A 19,651-nucleotide genomic window follows, 5' to 3' on the forward strand; every position below is an offset into this window, starting at 1 on the left:
ATCTCTCACCTCTCACCCCCCGCTGGCTCCGCCCCTTTTGTGATTCTGATCCAATCTCTTTACGATGCTCGGACATGCGCGGACATGGGTGAAATCATCAACCACGCGGACGTTGCAGGAATCATCGGCTCCCGCTCTAACAGGGAACCCTCGCGTCTCTCGGCGGCGATGTTGCTCGTCCGTGGGATTTGCCGTGGCTGCCGAAAAGATGGCGATGAAGAGATGAAGGTGAGGCGATGTTGTGCGTTTGTGGAGATGTTGTTGAGGAGATGGTGAAGAGATGTCGGGGTTGGCGCTGTGGTGGGGATGGCGTGGTTGTTGAGAGGCAGTTGTGGTTAGCGCTGTGGTGGGGATGGCATGGTTGTTGAGAGGCGGTTGTAGTTGTTCAGATGTGGTTGTTTCAAAATAAAGATAGCAAAAGAATAATGGCTGACTCAAAGATCACAGCCCGGTAACACGAATAAAATCCCCTTTAGACATCGGTGGGGAAATCTAATCTGAACACACACTTATCGACATAACTGATCTCTGGGAAGCCTGAATGGTGTTCTGTGAATTTCCACAACCGTAACAATACATATATATATATATATATATATATATATATATATATATATATATATATATATATATATATATAAATATATATATCTATATATCTATATATATAGATATATATATATATATATATATATATATATATATATATATATATATATATATAACAGGTTTGTAAACCTTATAAAGGCTACTTCAGTGCTTGGTGACTCATTCAGTGTCAGAGTCATCATCAAAGGCAAATGCAGCAGCTGTCTTGGTGTGCTCATTCCTGCAGCCAGTATCTCCATGGCACGTACAGAAAACTGTGCATGGTAACTTGGCTGCTGTGCAGCGGCATTGAGCTGTGTAGCATTGCTTGTCGGAGGAACATTCACATCGTATTAGCTCCAAGATCTCTGGTGGTGCAAGAGCGACGTTGGGCGGCAGCATAATTGGAAGTAATGATCTTGATGCCTCATCACGTTTCCATCTGTACTGAGTGGGATCCAGAGGTGGTGGCTGCAGCTCAGCAGCTGACTTCCATATTGCTGTTTGAATATGAGCGCGTCACACGTTTTGTTCAAAGGACTCTGTAGTTGGTGGCATTGCCTTTAGGTCTGGTGCTTTGATGGCATTTAGTTTCGCCATCTTCATAAACCACACCTCTTTGCGAACATCAGACATGTTGCTTCTCTCCTTGCTACCATAGCAAACAACCATGAACACAGTGGCTTCGGCGATGACATCGTCAATAGATGCATCCACATTCCCAAGTTTTTGAAGTGAATGGCCTGCTGCGAGTGTCTTCTTGCCAGTCAGTTTACCACTACCATACATCTGGGCAACGGTGTCGCAACCTGTCAGTGCATGTAAAGCTAGTAGGTCTTGCACCATCCCAGCATGCTTTCTGGCAGTGGCTCCAATGTCGATGAACGATCGGCCAGGACATGTTGCTTCCATTGTTACGCAGCATTGCATATGAAGTTCTGCGAAGTGATACACAACCAAGATGAACACATCAGTATCAGCACAGATGACTGTGATGCATTTTGCACCATCTTCGGCAACTTTAGCGAATTGCTGAATCATGATGACATCTGCCTCCTCATGCGTATCTTGTTCCCCTCTTGATGCTGAAATCATGATATCTGTCAAATACCAGATATACATCTGACTTGTCCACCTTTGCCATGATGGAGCTCGTGAAGTTGTCAACAAAGTCTTGCACAATTCCCCTGTTAGGCCAATGAATAACCCAGAGGATTGCACAACCATCTAAGATGGTGACTTCAGGTTGTGGACCCAGTGTTGTTGAGATTTCCACTTGGAGATTCTTCTTCATTGTCGTCATCTCCCACTTTTCATCGAACATTGACGTTGGCACAGGTGCAAGCTCGTACTCTCAGACGTCACATAGTTTGATGTTCGACTTTGTTGGAGTCCCATGACCCTGGAGTAGATGAGATTTAGATCACAAACCTCAGTAGATCCCACCCGCATGACTTTTCGTGTCACTGCCATAGTTATGACTTGTTTAGATAAGGGAGCGTTGAATCCTGCTGGCCAGCTTTCTTCATATGAATGCATCTGTGCTCGGCTAATGTCAACTGCTCTTGGCGCGTTCACTTTCTCCGGTCCAATTCTGCCAGTTACAATGTTGACAACTCTGTCTGCATGTTCGTTTGGGTCAAGTGGGTGGATACAGGATGGGAGTTTTCTCCTTATCTTATCTCGGTCCTCTGCATCAGATCGTATGCGTGATGGCTTCTCTTCCTTGCGAATGGTCACCTCTGTGACTATGTGCCCCTCAGACATCTGTTGGACTATCTGACTAAACGTGTGCATACTATAGGCCCACTTCTTCTGTGTAGAAGGCTTCATTGTAATGCCAACGATTCCATGTATGCCATGACCATAGCGCATGAATGTGGACTCGATGTCCATATCCGACCATATGCCGTTCCATAGGCCCTTCTTGTGCCGCATCACATGATCTTCTTTTAAGAACATTTCCAGAATGTCTTCATGAAGCCTTTCCAACGATCGAAGGTAGTAGAGCCCAGTTCTAGCATAGTTGTGATGTCCAGCCATGAAGAAGTAGGGGAGCATCTCCTTCATAGCCCAAAGATGCAATAGCCAGTCTCCTTCATGCTCAGCATGAACAAACGCCATCATGATGAATACAGGTTTCACAAGGTTCTGTTCCCATAGTTGTGTGGTCATGCTCTTTGTTGCTTTGGTTTCAAGAGTGTCCACTAAGTCCTCATGACTTTCTTCCTGAGCCACGCTGGAATGAAAGACCTCCTCAGTCACCAATCGCAGGGCCCTGAAGTTTTGGGGAAACTTTTTTTCCACCAAGCATATGAGCAACACCTCCAAAGGCAGATTTCATCACTTCTTCCAGCCCACTTTCAGCCATCAAGTTCTCCACACAACCGATGAAACTCATAAGGGTGTGCATGCCACCCAGCCTTGGTATGAACTGGGTAAATCGCTCAGGATAAACCCATTTAACATTAACGGCTACTCGATACAGCTGTTGGCCGTTTGTGAAGATGGTTACGGTTTGTCCACACTCTGCAGTCAAGCGTTTTCCCTCCTCCATTGCTGTAACATCGTGTCCGGATCAGCTGGATCCATATCTATGAGTGGTGTATAAATAGCCCTTGTTGCAGGTTGGATGGATCGTCCTTGCTCTCTGCAGAGCTTCGTATTAAAGCCACCAAACTCTGGTGTGTTCTGATCAGAAGTGATTTGCTTCAGAAAAGAGAAATGCATATCTTGAACTCTCCTAAGTTGTATAGCTTGATGAGCCAATACGCAGAGAGGTAACACCACACGTGTGGCTTCTTCAACTGGCATCGCTGGTTTCTCAGGTCCCTTGTACCTTTGAACAGAAATGTCTTCTGTCACAGGTGTCTTCATTTCATCACGGGTCAATCATCTGATGATGGCTTCATCTTCACATTTGGAAGATATCTCCTGATCTTTTATGGTAAGTAGTACTGCAAGAGAATGTGTTGAAATGAGTCCACTCTGGGATGAGATATTTGTGTCGAAGTTGTCAGCAACAACTTGAATGAGGCCACATTCAGCATTGGTGGTTCCCCTGATCCCGGAGTGAACAGTTGCAGCCTTTGCTGCTGATTCCTTGAAATGCTGAAACTCATCATAGGACCAGGTCACACGATAGTTGTACAACTGCTCAATGAGGCTTTTACGACTGACTAGAACTCCCAGTGCTATTTGGAGTGTAGTTGGTCGATTGGTGATCATATTCGTTATGATATTTTCTATCAGAGCTCCTGGAAGTGTGCAGTCCAGTTTAGCTGATATTTTGGAGAGTAGCAATTGAAGGGTTTAACTCACTGCTTCATTAGCAATATCTATATTAATTCTCATCTGATAGGAACTGGGGTTGGATGACAACTGCTTAGATTCCTGCACAACCTTCTTGGCAATTCATTCTATGGAAACATCAATGGCGTCATCTTCATCTGATGCTACTAAGTTGATCGCAGTAGACGCTCTGTTGCGAAACAAGATTAAACTAGCGACACCTTCACCAGACAGAACAAGAAGCTCAGAGCCAAGTATATCCAACAATTTGGAGAACAGGGTTCATCGAGAGTATAGCTTTCCTCCATGATCCATGATCCTTGTACATATTGTAGACTTCTACTGAATTCCAGATGTGCAATATGTTGTTTTTCATCGATAGGATGGTAGAACTGACAGCTGGCTCAACGTCTTGAGTTCCTCTGCCACTGTGTGCTGCTGCTGCAACAGAACGAGGTGCCATGAAGGACTTTCTGCAGTCATCGTGATATCTCAGATCAGCAGCATGAAGATTGCTGATTGCACCCATTAATCATATCTTGACCTGGCGGCCTTCTTCATCCTGGCGGGACTCAATAACATCGAGAATAGTTTGTTTGAAAGTTGTCCGATCAACACGATCTGCAGTCCTACAAAGGAGAACTCGCCGCAAACGATTAGGATTCTTCTTATCAAAGTCCATGATGCACTTTTATCCGCAAAATATGCAATGTTCTTTAAAGTCAAATGCTGTCGTCTTTGAATGGCGGCTTCTTTTGCTTGTTGAAGCATCTTCCAAACAGACATTACTCATTCGTTTCAAGTGTCTTTCTATGTGTGAGTGTGATGTTTACATTGACACATAGTCTCTATGGCATTTGAGCTCGATAGATTCGTCTGCCTGTAATCTCTGTTCAAGCTCTTCATGTATACCATCTTGTCTTGCTTTGCTTGACCGGATGATACTTCGCACTCTGTCTGGACCAACTGTTACCAGAGGTTTTCCAGCTTTAGTTGCATCGCAGTGACTGAAGAAAGTTTCCCATGGTGATGGAGCCTCAACCTGTAACATTAGAGGTAATTATAAACATCAATAAACATTTAATTTCTTTGTTCGTATTTAAAAAAATTCTCAGGAAACAGGTTCTACCCTGTGTACTTTTAAAAATCAATAAAATACACAGTTTCTTTCAGACAGATCATGTAATGTTAGAAAATTAATAAAAAAAAACTTGCTTGCAAATAACATCGATCATTTTACTGTATCAGAAGACATTACTCTGACTTAAAACTCAGCTCTCCATGTTTCTTTCATTATATTACAAGCCTCAACTCACTTGATCAGAAACAGTTCATGCTGTTGATCTTCTGAGGTCAGCCACTTCTTCACAACTGCACTGGGGATAAACGGCTTTGCGCAAGTTATTGTCAAACAGTTTTGTTGTTATTGTTGTATAACTGTACTGCAAAAACGCCGATCGGCGTGGACAAATTCAGGGGGTAGGGTTATGCTAATTTGCATATTAATGACCTAAATTTAAATGCTATTAAATTTTAAGTGTGTTTATCATGACCAGTGACCCCCAAAACATGGGTGTAGACACCTCAACCAGGCTATTTGGATGCTTACTTTTGGAGATATTAAAAAAAAATAGTAATTTCGACAATGGCCACTGCTAATTTGCATATCAATGGGTTTCCACAAAAATGCTCAAGGGTGCCAGGGTGGCATCAATCGGAATATTAATTCAGATTGCCTGGTGATCACAAAAATGCAAAAAACATTGTGCGGACCCTAATGCACACTTTTCTGGCCAACACTCCGACTACACCAAGAGTTGAGCTTTAACAAGCTCACTGCTGTTCTATGCCGAACCAGATCTTTAGGGCCGAAATGAGATCTGTCAAAGACACCAGCCCATCGGGCATGGTCGTCTGGACTTCTGCAGCCATGCAACACAGTGCTGCTACGAAATGAATCCTGCCTTCATCCAGACCCAGCCGTTCCTGCGCACCACACAATGAAATTGCACTAAAATGTGCCCAGATCACTCTTGCCATCACATAGTACTTGTGGCAGCATATGGAGACCCCCAGCAACAGCATTCCATACACATGCACACAATCACCCATCAATGCTCAAGCGATCTAAAAGTCCTTTGAACATCCCTATACCCCTCTATCGCCATAACTTCCAGGTACCCATCTAATTCGAATTTAAACTTTTTTCCTGTTTCTGCTGCCACGACCATTCCAGGGATATCATTCCATGCATTCACTACTCTCTGAGTAAATGGCCCCTGTCTTCTGACCATCTTAACACTCCTCTTCTTTACTCACAGGCTATGGCCCTTGGTCCTTCACTGTCTGCTCTGCTGAAAATAATTAATCGAAACATATTTTATCTGTACCTTTCATTACCTTAAACATTTATATTACATCTCCTCGTAACCACCTCCTTTATAGTGAATAAAGCCCTGTCTCCTTCAGCCACTCCTCATAGCTGAGTCTCGCTAGGCCCGGAATCAATCTAGTAGACCTGTGCTGAACCCTCTCTTTGGCATCTATGTCCATCCGGAACTGTGGTGACCAAAACTGCACACAATATTCTAGATGTGGCCCTCACTAAATTCCTGTACAATGTTAACACCACCTCTTTTGATTTATATGATCCCCTCCAAATACAACCTAAAACCTCATTTGCTTTACCGATAGCTGCCTGGCACTGTGCTGCCTCCTTACCTTCCGTATTCATCACCACCCCCAGATCCTTCTCCTGTGTGACACACTCCAAAATTACCCCTTGCATCCTGTAATTTCTTTTTTCATTGTTCTTTTCCATCCCCAACACCTTACACTTGCTCAGGTTAAATTCCATCTGACAATCTTTTGCCAAATCTATGCAAGTATCAATATTTTCCTGAATCTGATCACCACCCCTCTGCTATCCACCTAACCTCCAAGCTTCATAGCATCTGTAAATTTGGAAAGCCTACTCTTCACCCCACTATCCAACTCATTGATGTAAATGATGAATAGAAATGGTCCGAGTACTGATCCCTGAGGTACCCCACTACTTGCGTCCTCCCAGCAAGATATCCACCCACTCACAGCCACTCTTTACTTCCTATCACTTAGCCAGTTTGCAATCCAATTAGCGACCTGACCAGCCACTCCACAAGTCCTCACTTTTGCTAACAACATCCGATGTGGTACCTTATCAAATGCCTTCTTAAAGTCTACATATACTATGTTCACTGCCTTTCCCTCATCCACCCAAACAGACACTGCTTCATAGAACTCTAAAAGATTTGTTGGACAGGAACTACCTTTTGGTAAACCCATGCTGATTACCTCTAATTAGTTTGTATTTATTTAAATGGTCCCTCATCTTGTCCCTAATTAATGTCTCCAACACCTTCCCCATAACTAAAGTCAAACTAACAGGTCTAAAGTTTCCCGATTATTCTCGAGATCCATTCTTAAATAATGGTGTTACATTTGCTACTCTCCAATCCTCCGGTACCTGCTCTGACTCCAGTGAATATTGAAAATATCCGTTAACATCTCGCTCGGAACATGCTCAGCCACTTCCCTCAATACTCTCGGGTGCATATTATCTGGCCTTATCTTCTCTTAGATTACCCAGCTGTTCCTTTACTTCCTCCACTCCAACCTGGATCTCTGTAAAAGCCCTTCCTCACCTCCTTGATAGATACTCTTAGCTCTTGGTAATTCTCTTGATTTTTCTTGTGTAAATGTTGTATTGAAAAAAATACCTGTTTAACAAGCCTGCCATCTCACTTTACACATTAACCACTCTCCCAGTGCATCATGTAATCTCTATTTCCTCATACATCATGTAATCATTCCTCAATGGGCCCACACTGGTCCAAACCTCTTCTTTTCCCCTGATATACTTCAAGAAAGCCTTGCTATTATGCTTAATATTCTTAGCCATGTCCTTCTCTTCCTCTCTTTTGGCTTGCTTAGTTATTTCCTTAACTTGTCTCTGTTTACTTTGATAGTGATATAAATCTAACTCCAGTCCTGTTATTTTAAACCTAATAAATGCCTTCTGCTTCTCCTTAATAGGATTCCTTATCTCACTACTCAACCACCCTGGCCTCTTTCTACATCTAGTTTTACACCTCATTGGAATGTACGTATTCTGCACTCTTCACATTTGCACCTTGAAGGGTTTCCCATTTCTCTGATGCTGATTGTCCTGTTGTTAGTCTCCCAATCTACATCACCAAACTCTCTCTCTTCATACCCTCAAGGTTTGCCTTCCTGAAATCTAATAGCCTTCCCCTACTATCCAGAACTCTAACCCTTAACAGAATCTTTGTACACACAATGTTTTGGTCACTTGCTCCGAAATGCTCCCCTACCTCCACCTCCTCCACCATATTGGGATCGTTACTTAAAAGGAGGTCTAACACGGCACTCCCCCTCGTGGGCCGATCTACAAACTGGATTAAAAAGCAATCCTGGACTAAATCCAGGAAATCATCTGCTCTGCCATTTCCCTGTTTATTGGCCCAATCTATCCCTGGCAAGTTAAAATCCCCCATAATCAATACTCTTCCCTTACCACATGCCTTTTTGAATTCTTCATGTACTCCTCCTTCCTTCTCCTCCTCCTCCTCCTTCACACCCGAAGCCCTATAAAAGCATCCTACCCGTATCTTACTGTTTTTTTTACAATCTCTAATATCTACCCACACAGAATCCTCAACAATGTAAAGGATTCTATTCATTCCCTCCTTAATGTCACCCCTTTCTCTTGATGTAATGCTGCAATTTACCCAGATTGCTACTCCTCCTATTCTCTCTTTCCTATCTCACCGATAGACCTTGTAGCCTTCTAATTTTGTCCTCCACCAACTCTCCTCCTTAAACCATGTCTTACTTCCTGCAACTACATTGTACTCCTCGCTATCTACTTTGGCTTCAAGCTCTTCCATCTTATAATTTAAACTTCTGGCATTGGTATAGAATATGTTTACGTTTTCTCTTCCTGAAATTCTATTTTCTTGCTTGGCCTTACTCATCACGATTACATCATCAGTTCCTTCCTGAATTGCTTCCACACCCTCCGTTGATCTAAAAAAGCCTGAATTTCTTCCTCAATTCCCCCTGAAAACCTTGCTGCCCCTTTCTATTTAACATCTGGCCATCATTCTGGAAACACTCCCTTTGTCTCTGAAATGATTCCCTCTGCTTCTTAAATGTAAAACATTCCTCCCTACACCATTCTTCCACCCATTGGTTGACATCTTTCGTTCTGCTCATAATTTCGATGTCATTTCATAATCTTGAGAGAATCACACAAAACATTACCTCACATCCCTTTGCTTTCAACCGCTTTCCCAATCTCCTGCATCTCTTTATCAAAACCTCTGAGTAAACTTTCCTGACATAATTTGTTCCAAGGTGTACCACAAGCAACTTCTACCTCCCTTGACACGATATGATATCGTTTACCATTCCTTCAATGTTCCTGACTCCTGCTCTTTCAAAACTGCACAGAATTCTATGTCTACGATCCTTCCTTCAGATTGAAGAATCTACATATTTATTCGTCTCATCACCAACAAAAACTGTCTCCCATACCTCATTTCTACCAAACTCTGATGCTGAGCCTTCACCACTGCCTGTACCCACTTCACCAGCACTGCTTGCACCCACTGCACTGCCACCACTGCCTACACCCGCTGCACCATCACCACTGCCTGTTCATGCTGCACCGTCACCACTTCCAATATCTTCAGCAACTTCACTCCACAACTGCAACCAACTATTATCTACAAATTTCTCACATTCTGCTACTTGCTGCAAATTATCTAACCGTTCCTTCAATCTCGTGATAACTATCCTCAAGTAGGCTATTTCCTCACACTTCCTACAACAGTATGAACTCTCTGCCTCCCCTGTTGTTGAGATGGCCCACATTGAACATCTATCACATTTTATGAACTCCTCTTCCTTTCTCCTTCGGTCTCTATTTGTACCTTTTTCACTCCCATACTCCCAAGGCCCGAACTGACAAATGCTAAACTTAACACAAGGCCTCCCCCTGCTTCTTTCAATCAACCAACACAAATACCCGCTAAAACTGTTGGGAACACAACTACACCTTTATAAATACAGTCCCACTGCCCCAAACACAAATCATGATAAAGTATGCAAAACAACAAACAAAAACCCTCTTGTGAACTACAAGAAATGCTGTCCTCGTAGTCGTCGTCGTCATTGCTGTTGTTGGTGTTGGTAATTGGGGATTCAAAAAAAAAATTGGGGGGGGGCGAGGGGGAGCTGAAGGAGGAGATACACTTTGCTTCACTTTTTTGAGGGCAGAAGGGAAAAGGGGAAAAAGGACTAAGCTGACGGTCCAGAAGCAACAACTGGAACAAGGAAGCGAAAACGAGGCAGAAGACAGAGGGCATGTACACCCGACTATCACAGGAAGGCCCGACTGAGATTGAGAGAAGAACCAAATGATTCAACACAACAAGACACAATTTGGGCCAGAAAAGTTGATGAAAAACATGAATAACAAAACAGAAACAAAAATAAAACAGCAAAACACAATGTAAATGGTCTGGGAAACTTAGCTTTAGAAGAACTGGCAGGAAAGCTCACCGACCAGCCGACCATGTGCGCCGATCCCCAAACTGGAAGAGGTTGATGTGGCATTGGAATAGAAGATGTTTAACTTTTCCCTTCCACATGACAATTGCATCAAACATCTTGATCAACCAATAGAACCAAGTGAGCTCTCTTGGACATGAGATCCAGGGCCTTTTATCCCTTTTCATTTGCAAGTAACCACCCATTTCTGCCACTGATCTGCTTGGATTGCCCCTATTGCTTGATCAATGCGTTTCCCTGATTGGTGGTATTATGAAGGGGGCAGGATAGTATTCTGGCATGATTTGCACTCACCCTCTGATTGGTTCTTGCATGCGAGGGGCATTTATCATTCTTGATCCGATATGTTGCCTTGAACAGATGCCAAATTATGGCCAGTTTGAGCTGGTTCCCACAGGGAAGGAGGAATAAGAAGCAAGGCATGTGAGAAAGAAACTTGCAACATGATCACCTGTATAAATAACAATAATAATAATAATAATGATAATAATAATACCATTCCTTTCTTCCCCACAATTGAAGTAATAGCATAAAGTAATACTGAAGTAATAGCATAAAGGCACATTGGGCTGTTGTGGCAGTTTCATTGGCAAGGAGTACAGTCCTGGACAGGTGACCACTGCAACTCAGGTTACCCCAAATGGTTATGACCCCAGTACACAGGAACACTGGTACTCATTTCACAGGCCTTGGAAGGATGACAGCCGAGTCAACCACACCTGGTGGTTGATTCAACAGTCAACAGGGGCTTACACTCATGACTCAAAGGTCCCAAGCCAACCACCTTACCCACGAAGCCAATACCAACTACAATGGTCTGTAGGGGTTAGAAACACAATATGGAAGGGGGGAAAGACCATATATCTAATACATATGCAACACACACACACACACACACACACACACACACACACACACACACACACACACACACACACACACACACACACACACACACACACACACACACACACAGATAGATATATATATATATATATATATATATATATATATATATATATATATATATATATATATATCTGTCCCAAAAGTTCCCAAGAACCCAGAAGACCCAAAAGTCCTGGAGGATCAAAAAGACCCAAAGACCCATAAGACTCTGAAGGTGCTGTAGACCATTTTAAGACTCCACAATACTACAAAAAAATCCATTAGAATTTCCATGTTTTAAACGCATGCAATGTTAAGGTATATAAAGCAGCTTAATACATCCTTTCTACCATGGCATGGCATTCTAATTACAAAATATATATGAAAAAACAATGATAACATTGCCACAAAGCATATATTAATTAACACGAATAATATTTACAACAATAATAAAAATAATAGTCATAACGAACATATTGTTGTGTCTGAGCAGTTAACACCAGCCTGGACGGATAGCTGAGCACTTTTAAATCGGAGGCGAACAGCGGAGATTCTTGCCGATTATGGTGCGTGCGGGATGGAAAGCTGCGGAGGTGCTTTCCAAAACAGAAGCACATGGGTTGATTCTTGAACCCACAATTAATAAACAAATGCAAGGGAATTCAACAAATAATGGTTTAATTAACATACATCAAAGGGTGATAATGAAAATAAATCAGAGTGAGGTAAAACTAAATCCGAATTTGAGACAACTCCACTCAGTCACAAAAACAGACAAGAGGAAAGACATAAATAAAAGAAAATCCCCCCCCCCCCGTTATGCCAACACTCAGCTTTGCGCCCAAAGGCGACCTTTTATGGGCATGGCGATCCTTGATCTGCGAAGTCACCATGCGGGAAATGCACAAAATGGCACGGTCGTTCTCAACACGGGAAATGCACCAGATGGTGCGAAGTCACTCTCCGTGGCCACATATGTGAGATAATTCATGCGGGTGGTCCTCAACGCCAAGAGTCCACAAACCGCCATTACAGTTCCTTCTCACAATCTAAATTGCCAACACCACTCCCTCTCAGTACCAGGTTCACACACACAAAAATAGCACCGCCTTTCCCTTCGATCATACAACAAGGGATAATGCCGAGTTCGACTTGAGATACACGCTCATCTTCTTCCCTTCCTCTCCTCCTAAAGCACACAAATTCCACGAACTAGCCGAACAAACAATGGCTAGCGTCTTGCTGAAGAACATGAGGAAATTTGCACCAGCATGAACAACAAGAATCGCGCAGCTTTCTCATCCATGCAGAGGGAGACCCCATTCTTCCAACTGCCGTCTCCACTCGATCCCGATCCCTCTGACATCACCCTGACCAATCATGAACCTCAGGGGCATGGCCTGCCAGTTAGGATTGCTGGAAGGTGGGGTTTTGTCTGCCTGTTGTTGATGTGGTTGTTGTTGTTGTTGTTGTAAAAACATGTTTCTTTTTTATGGCTGGCATTGTAAATGTAAAAACGTAGGAAAACATCACAGAGGGCAATCACATACTGGGAGAACTAGCCTAAGACCCTACCCAGTTAATACAGCACCATCCCCTGTGTGGTAACACGTAAACAATCTTAAGCTCATCGTTTTCCCTACTTAAATTACATCGAGATAACTCCTTCCCATCCACAGACCATGCTATACTATACAACCCTGTCTCACCAATGAGATTCCTCCATCTACCCTCACAAAGGTAACAATATAATACCCACGCTGGCCCCAAGCACATCTGGGCTTCGTGAAAGGCAAGCTATTGCTCAAGCAGTAGTGCAGGCAGGTATGCAACAAGACTGTGATGACCAATGAAAATTTGGTCCATTGGACCAATGGGCCCACGAGTTATTTCAAATGCAGAATATCATGTATTTGGCCTTGATTAGAGATCACTCCTTGTATAAAGGTCGAAAGAGTGAATTGCTGTCTGAAGAGCAATATTCAAGGCAAAATCATTGGTTATGTCGTCATACAAGACTGTTTACTGTTAATTTCAAGGTCAGAATGAGGGAGATCTCTTTTTTTTCTGCTTTATATTTTCTTCATACAAACTTTGTTAAATCTTATAACATTCTCTTTTCAATCGAATCCCCTTTGATACCTGGTTGCAGGTTGTCACAGTTGGGATGCCCCCAGAGAAAAGCGAGCAACACATCTGGGAGTTTCAGAAAGGTTGTCTCCCACTTTATGCTCCAAGGACCAGTGGATCGCATGACTGGCTCACAATTTCATGGGCTTGAACAAGCACCTGGATCAAACTGCAACAGGCCAGCTATTGTGGTGAATATGAACTGCTAATTTAGTTTTTTCACCATATATTGATGAGCAAAATAATATTATTGGTGAAGATAACTTCCCCTGGTGATATATTCTCGTGCTTGTTATGGAAACGACATAAACATTGAGAAAAAGTATTTACTTGCATGGAGGACACATGAGTGTAGAAACCTGCGCAGGTAAGCAACAATTTCAAAAACACCATAATTTGTTGATTAATTAACCTCTGCTCAAAGCAATTATTTAAGTTCAGAGTGTTTAAAAAAAGTGCAATATTTGAACATTGTATTGTAGAAAAATTACAAAAGGCAGCAAGTTCAGTGATACATTGATGGAAAGCATACACCATGCCATTTTAAAATCTGTCATCATGCTGCTTGTAATTGACATTTTCAATCTGTGCTCTGCCTCTGTTCAAGCAGGCTTTGATCCTGACCCCAAAATTCTCCACAACTCGTCTGCAAGTGGCTGGAGTGGTAGCCTGACTGTAGTCTTCCACCTCCTGCTTCAGGACAGGCAGGGTTTGAGGTTTGTTGGTGTAAATTTGACCTTTGGCAGCACCCCAAAATAAAAAAATTCCAATGGATTTAAATCCGGGCTGTGGGGTGTCCACTCATGTGTTGTGTCCAGGCTGATGGCACGATTTCCAAACATCTGATGGAGCAAGTAGATGGTTTCACCTGCAGTGTGCAGCGGAGCACCATCCTGCATGAACCATGCAAGTCTGAGTTGGTTTGGAGACAGTAGTTGAGTGAGATCAGCGTGGAATCAGCGTAAGATCATACGGTACCACTTGCCATTGACTGTCACCATCTTAACATTGGCATACTCGAAACAATACAGTCCCAGCATACCTCATCTGCCATTCATTGCACAGAAGCAAGTGGACTTGGGGCCATCGAGAGACATCTCAAGAGGCTCAGCACCCAGGAAGATGTTGTGATAGCCCCATTTAAATGGAAGTGTGCTTCATCACTGAACCTCCTCCTCCTTCGAATGCAGCACAAGGTTGTGTGTAGCTTCATTGGCTGGGGGTGCAGCTATGCCACTGATGCATTTCTTCTATTACCAGTACTCCGGTACTCATTTCGCCGACCTCGGAAGGATGACAGGCTGAGTCAACCCCACCTGGTGTTAATTCAATGGCCGACAGGGGCTCAAACTCAGGACCCTAAGATCCCAAGCCAGCCACCCTAACCACTAAGCCAACACCAGGTTATCACTGAACCACAAGGACTTCATCCAATTTGGGTACCTTTCCACTTGGTCACTGAACCAATCACACATTGTTACTTGGCTTTCCATATCATTCAGATTTAGTTTTTGCCTTACAGATATAATGCAGGGTAGAGCTTGAGTTTACACATGAGAATGCTCCACATATATGAGGCTGAGATTTCCAGTTCCTGGTAACGCCGACAGTGGGATTTCTTAGGACTTTCAATCGCAGAATCAATCACAAGATCAATGTTCCCTTGGTCCTTGGTAGCACTTGGTGGGTGGCCACTGTTGCCTTTATTTTGATTTTCACTCTTCCATGTGCTCAGAAGTGCTCCACAAACTGCTGAATGCTCCCATTGGAAGGTCCATTATGGGTGTGAACATTGTAATCATGACAGTATCGTTGGCACACCTGCACATAGGATTTTGTCCCAAACCACCAAGTCACAATTTTCAATTTTTGTTCCACTGTGAACAGCAGAGTTGATGTAGGGTCCTATTGACTAATTGTTCGAAATGGCATACCACCACCACCATAACCTGCAAGAGAGAAGGGTATAGAATTAGAAACGACAGAATATCAGGCTGTTAAATTAGTCCTCTTTTTTTTTAAACACCCTCTAGATATGAAATCATGTATATAAAGAGACCTTAGACAGTGTGGCGGTTGAATAAGCAAAGTTGTGCTGATAGTGTCTTATGAATAAAGTTCAGATGATGTTTGCACTGATTTTGATTATACGGTTTCAAAATGAGTTAATTTCCTTTGCCACCGAAGATGGATGGAGGCGAGGTTTTCACCTCTGTCTGTCTGTTTGCCTTTGAACAGGATATCTCAAAAAAGTTTTTGATGGATTCTGACAAAATTTGGTGGACAGGTTGGATATGTGACAAGGACTAATTGATTCGATTTTGGTGAAGATCTGCATCCGTATCCGGACACAATTGTTTTTAAATCTAATTCTTCACCATGACAGATGGGGCAAAAAACGATATATAGCATAATACTTCAAAAAGTTGTGGACGAATTATGACAAAAATAGGTCGATGAGTTGAATAGGTGAAAAGAACAAGCTGATTAGATTTTGGTTAAGGTTCAGGGCCCAGTTAATGCTGTTGCTCGAAGCTATCGTTAACTCTAACGATCGATTAAATCCCTCTTTACCTTTGAGCAACTCTGTTAAATCCTGTCATTTGCTAATCTATCGTTAAGGAATTTAATGATCGATTAAGCCGAATTGATCATTAAATTTTACGATTCTTTGAGCAACCGGGCCCAGATCCAGATACGGCTTATTAGTGGAAGGCAAAACGTAAACTGTTCAGCTTGGCTCTGGTATGCTCTCAACTGAGTGCCATTTAGTTTATTTTGCTCTTCGAGGCTGTGAATCTCACACAAGAGGTTAGGACTGTTTCCCCAGATAGATATCAAATATTTGACACAGTCTGACATCCCACTTTGTTTGTCAAGCTCTCAATCTGTGGCATACAAGGCTCACTTAATTCCTGGTTGATGACTTCTTCCACCCATGCAATCAATACATTACTTTCAATGGAATCTCTCATCTCCCAGTGGAGGCTGGAGTGTTCGGCCTCCTTTATCCTGATTTTCCTTCATAAAAGACCTCTCTCATGCTCTGGAGAACCCACTATTCGTTTTGCAGATCAACACTGTGTCATATAGTACCCAATCCCACTGAGAGACAGACAACAGTCTCTATCTCTCACTGCTGATCTGGAAATTATTAAATGCTCATCTGATAAATGGAGCATGTCCTTACATCCTGGAAAATTTCACAGTCTCACCCTATAGCTCCAAAAGGACTTGGTCATCCAATGGAAGAGGTTCAGTTTCTTGAACTTCCAGGGCTCACGATCAGCCATTACCTTTCTTGGGTTAACGACATAGCAAAGTTAGCCTCCAAAGCAAACCACAGAGTGGGAATCCTCTGCTCCAAATCGTTCCTTGAAAAATCACAACTGCCCACATTCGACAAGGCCTTTGTCTATAGTTCAATGAAGTACTGCTTTACACAATGAGTTGGGTCCAGCATCATATCATCTGCATCTCTTGGATTCTGTGGAATCAAAATCTTCCATGATTCAGCCTCATCACAGCAGAGTTAGAGGTCTGTTGCTCTCACATCGCAAGCAGGTCCGTGTCGTCATTGTTTTTTTTTTGTACTGCCTCTCCTCTGGTTTAACTCCCTCTGCTCTCTCTCTCTCTCCCCTCTCTTAGCCCTAAAACCCTCCCCAATAACTCCAGGATGTATGTGCTTTTCCAGCAACCCTCTCACTGTGAAACTTCAAAAATTCAGGTTTACTGCCCACCTAAACCATTTTGCTCATCGCTTCTATATGCGGAATAGCTACTCTTCCCTCCAGAGCTTCAAGCAGGCGGTGCACCGCCATCTCATGTCATCCCCTATCCCTATTCTTACCCACAATCGTTATTACCCTAATTAACCCTTCCAAAGCCAATGATCTTACTTGCAGGTTGCAGTTTCCCTCCCTCCCTCCTTTCACTCCCCTTTTTCTGTTCCTTCATTCCTTTGCTTATTTTATCCAAGAGATGCTCTGCTGCCTTACTGTCAATTCATAACCCCCATCGTCTAGCTATTCCATGACCCTCGATGTTGTGTTAAAAAAAAAGATGCTTTTTTAATCGCCGTCTGTTCACGAATAAATATTTGCCAGTTATTTTCTTTCTAATAAATTCCTCAAACTGTTCTTATCCTGCGATTAGGTTCAGCTTAACTATCATTGTGAAAGAAAAATAAAACTACACAAAATAAATACATACAGTGAAGACTCTCAAATCTGAAATTTCAAAGTCTGAAATATCCAAAAATCCAAACGAAATTCAAACTTCAGCACATTCGGAGATTTATAGTTCCTGGCAAAATGGCGTCTGAGTTTGCAAAGGCTGCTGCTCTGTAGTCCGGTGTGATGCCATAGCCCATGACAGCATGCATCATGTGCGTCCTTGTCTTCATTGTTTGAACTTGTTGGCGGTGTTACTCCATGCATTTTCGCAAGGTATTTCTGTGATTTTGCCCTCTTCTTCCTCATAATGTCGTTCAACAAACATCCAAGTGATAGTGCTGAGTCAAGTGGTGTGAAGAGGAAGCATGTTACACTTAATTGAAGAGAGAATTGAAATGCTGCAGAAATTAGATAAAGGCGAGTTCATGCGGAACCAGTGGGAATGCTATGGTGTTGATAACACCACCATTTATGACATCAGGGGAATGTGATAAGCTGTTCAAGAATAAGGGAATTCCAAATAACGGAATTTCTAAATGGAAAACCCTGCACAGAGCTCGATTTACGGTGTTGGTAACCACTTGCAACGGTTGTCCATGAGTTGTTTTATTTAATACTAGTGCAAACTCCACCAAAAATGAAGGGGCCAAGAGCATCAACACCATTGCAGCACAGTCGTTAAAGAATATATCTCAGAGGTTTGTGGATTTACTCTTGTTTCACAAAGAAAAGTCGAATTGTCAGCTGTTTGCATGGCTCCTCTATAGCCTCTCACTTGTGCCACTGCTTTTGCATTCCGCTGTCTCTTCATTTCACCCTGTTCTTGTGTTTCTTTTGCCACCCTTTCACAGCGGTCTACGTTTTGCATCCATTCTCCTTTTGTCTGCTTCCTCCCGTGTCTCTTTCTCCAGTCTTGCAGCCAATCTTTACATTGCATTCGCCCTCCTACTGTCAGCATCTTCCTGGCTTTCATTCTTGCAATGCACTCTCTTGTATTCTGCTTGTGATTGTTGCCTTGCCACTACCTGCTCCTCATTCTGCCTCTGTTTTTGCCTCTGTTTCCACGAACGCACTAATCTCCTTCCTCGATCCACTGCTCTCTCATCCATAGTTAGTACCTCTCCACATGTTTACAAAGAAGTAGTATTGAGTATTGTTTAAATAACAGTAAAAGTAAAAATGAGTAAAATTATTTGCCTGTATATATTTTTACTGTGAATAAGAATTACTAACGTCTCACCTCTTGCGTTATAGTTATGAAAACAACCGGAATTGTCATGCAAACGGAATATGTCTCCTGAGTTGCCTATTTTTAGTCATTTACTACACACACACACACACACACACACACACACACACACACACACACACACACACACACACACACACACACACACACACACACACACACATATATATATATATATACACTGTATATAATATAAGCCCTGTGTATTTATTTTGCCAACATGCTGGAAGTGACCTCATGTTCACAGAAGTGTCGTCACCTTTGTCACTGAAAGGGAGCACCAGCATTTTCAGTGTTCGCACCATTCGCCATTTTGTTTCCACTCAGGAAAGGTGAATTTATGCCATCCTAAACTTTTATGATACGCATATGAATTTGGGTTGATTAACTTTTGAACATTGTGATGCACCAAGTGCCATGAGGTCATCATAACGAAAACAACCGTAGAAATGGCATACCACCACCATTTAACAGAATTGCATAATAACATTAATACTTTCCCCGACTGCTTAATAACATCACTGGTGCTTCCTGGTTGTGAGTGACGCGCGCGCGCACGCACGCACGCACACACACACACACACACACACACACACACACACACACACACACACACACACACACACACACACACACACACACACACACACAAGCATTTAAAGGCCATTTTCCCCGCTAAAGCAGGGGTTAGCCT

At 42.7% G+C, this 19,651-nt stretch overlaps 1 protein-coding gene across 5 annotated transcripts in view; it reads left to right on the forward strand.

The window, feature by feature from the left end:
- The window catches only part of DNAI4 (dynein axonemal intermediate chain 4), a 148,170-nt gene that overhangs the window by 16,352 nt on the left and 112,167 nt on the right, over positions 1-19,651 (forward strand). For all 5 annotated transcript variants that reach the window (XM_085885781.1, XM_085885784.1, XM_085885780.1 and 2 more), the window contains exon 2: positions 13,556-13,724. In XM_085885781.1, the coding sequence (XP_085741907.1) occupies positions 13,556-13,724 (169 nt within the window). The remainder of the gene's footprint in view (positions 1-13,555; positions 13,725-19,651) is intronic.

Source organism: Eptatretus burgeri, chromosome 6, assembly GCF_056783735.1.
Source record: "Eptatretus burgeri isolate ZD-2024b chromosome 6, Ebu_testis_v1, whole genome shotgun sequence".
NCBI classification, from domain to species: domain Eukaryota; kingdom Metazoa; phylum Chordata; class Myxini; order Myxiniformes; family Myxinidae; genus Eptatretus; species Eptatretus burgeri.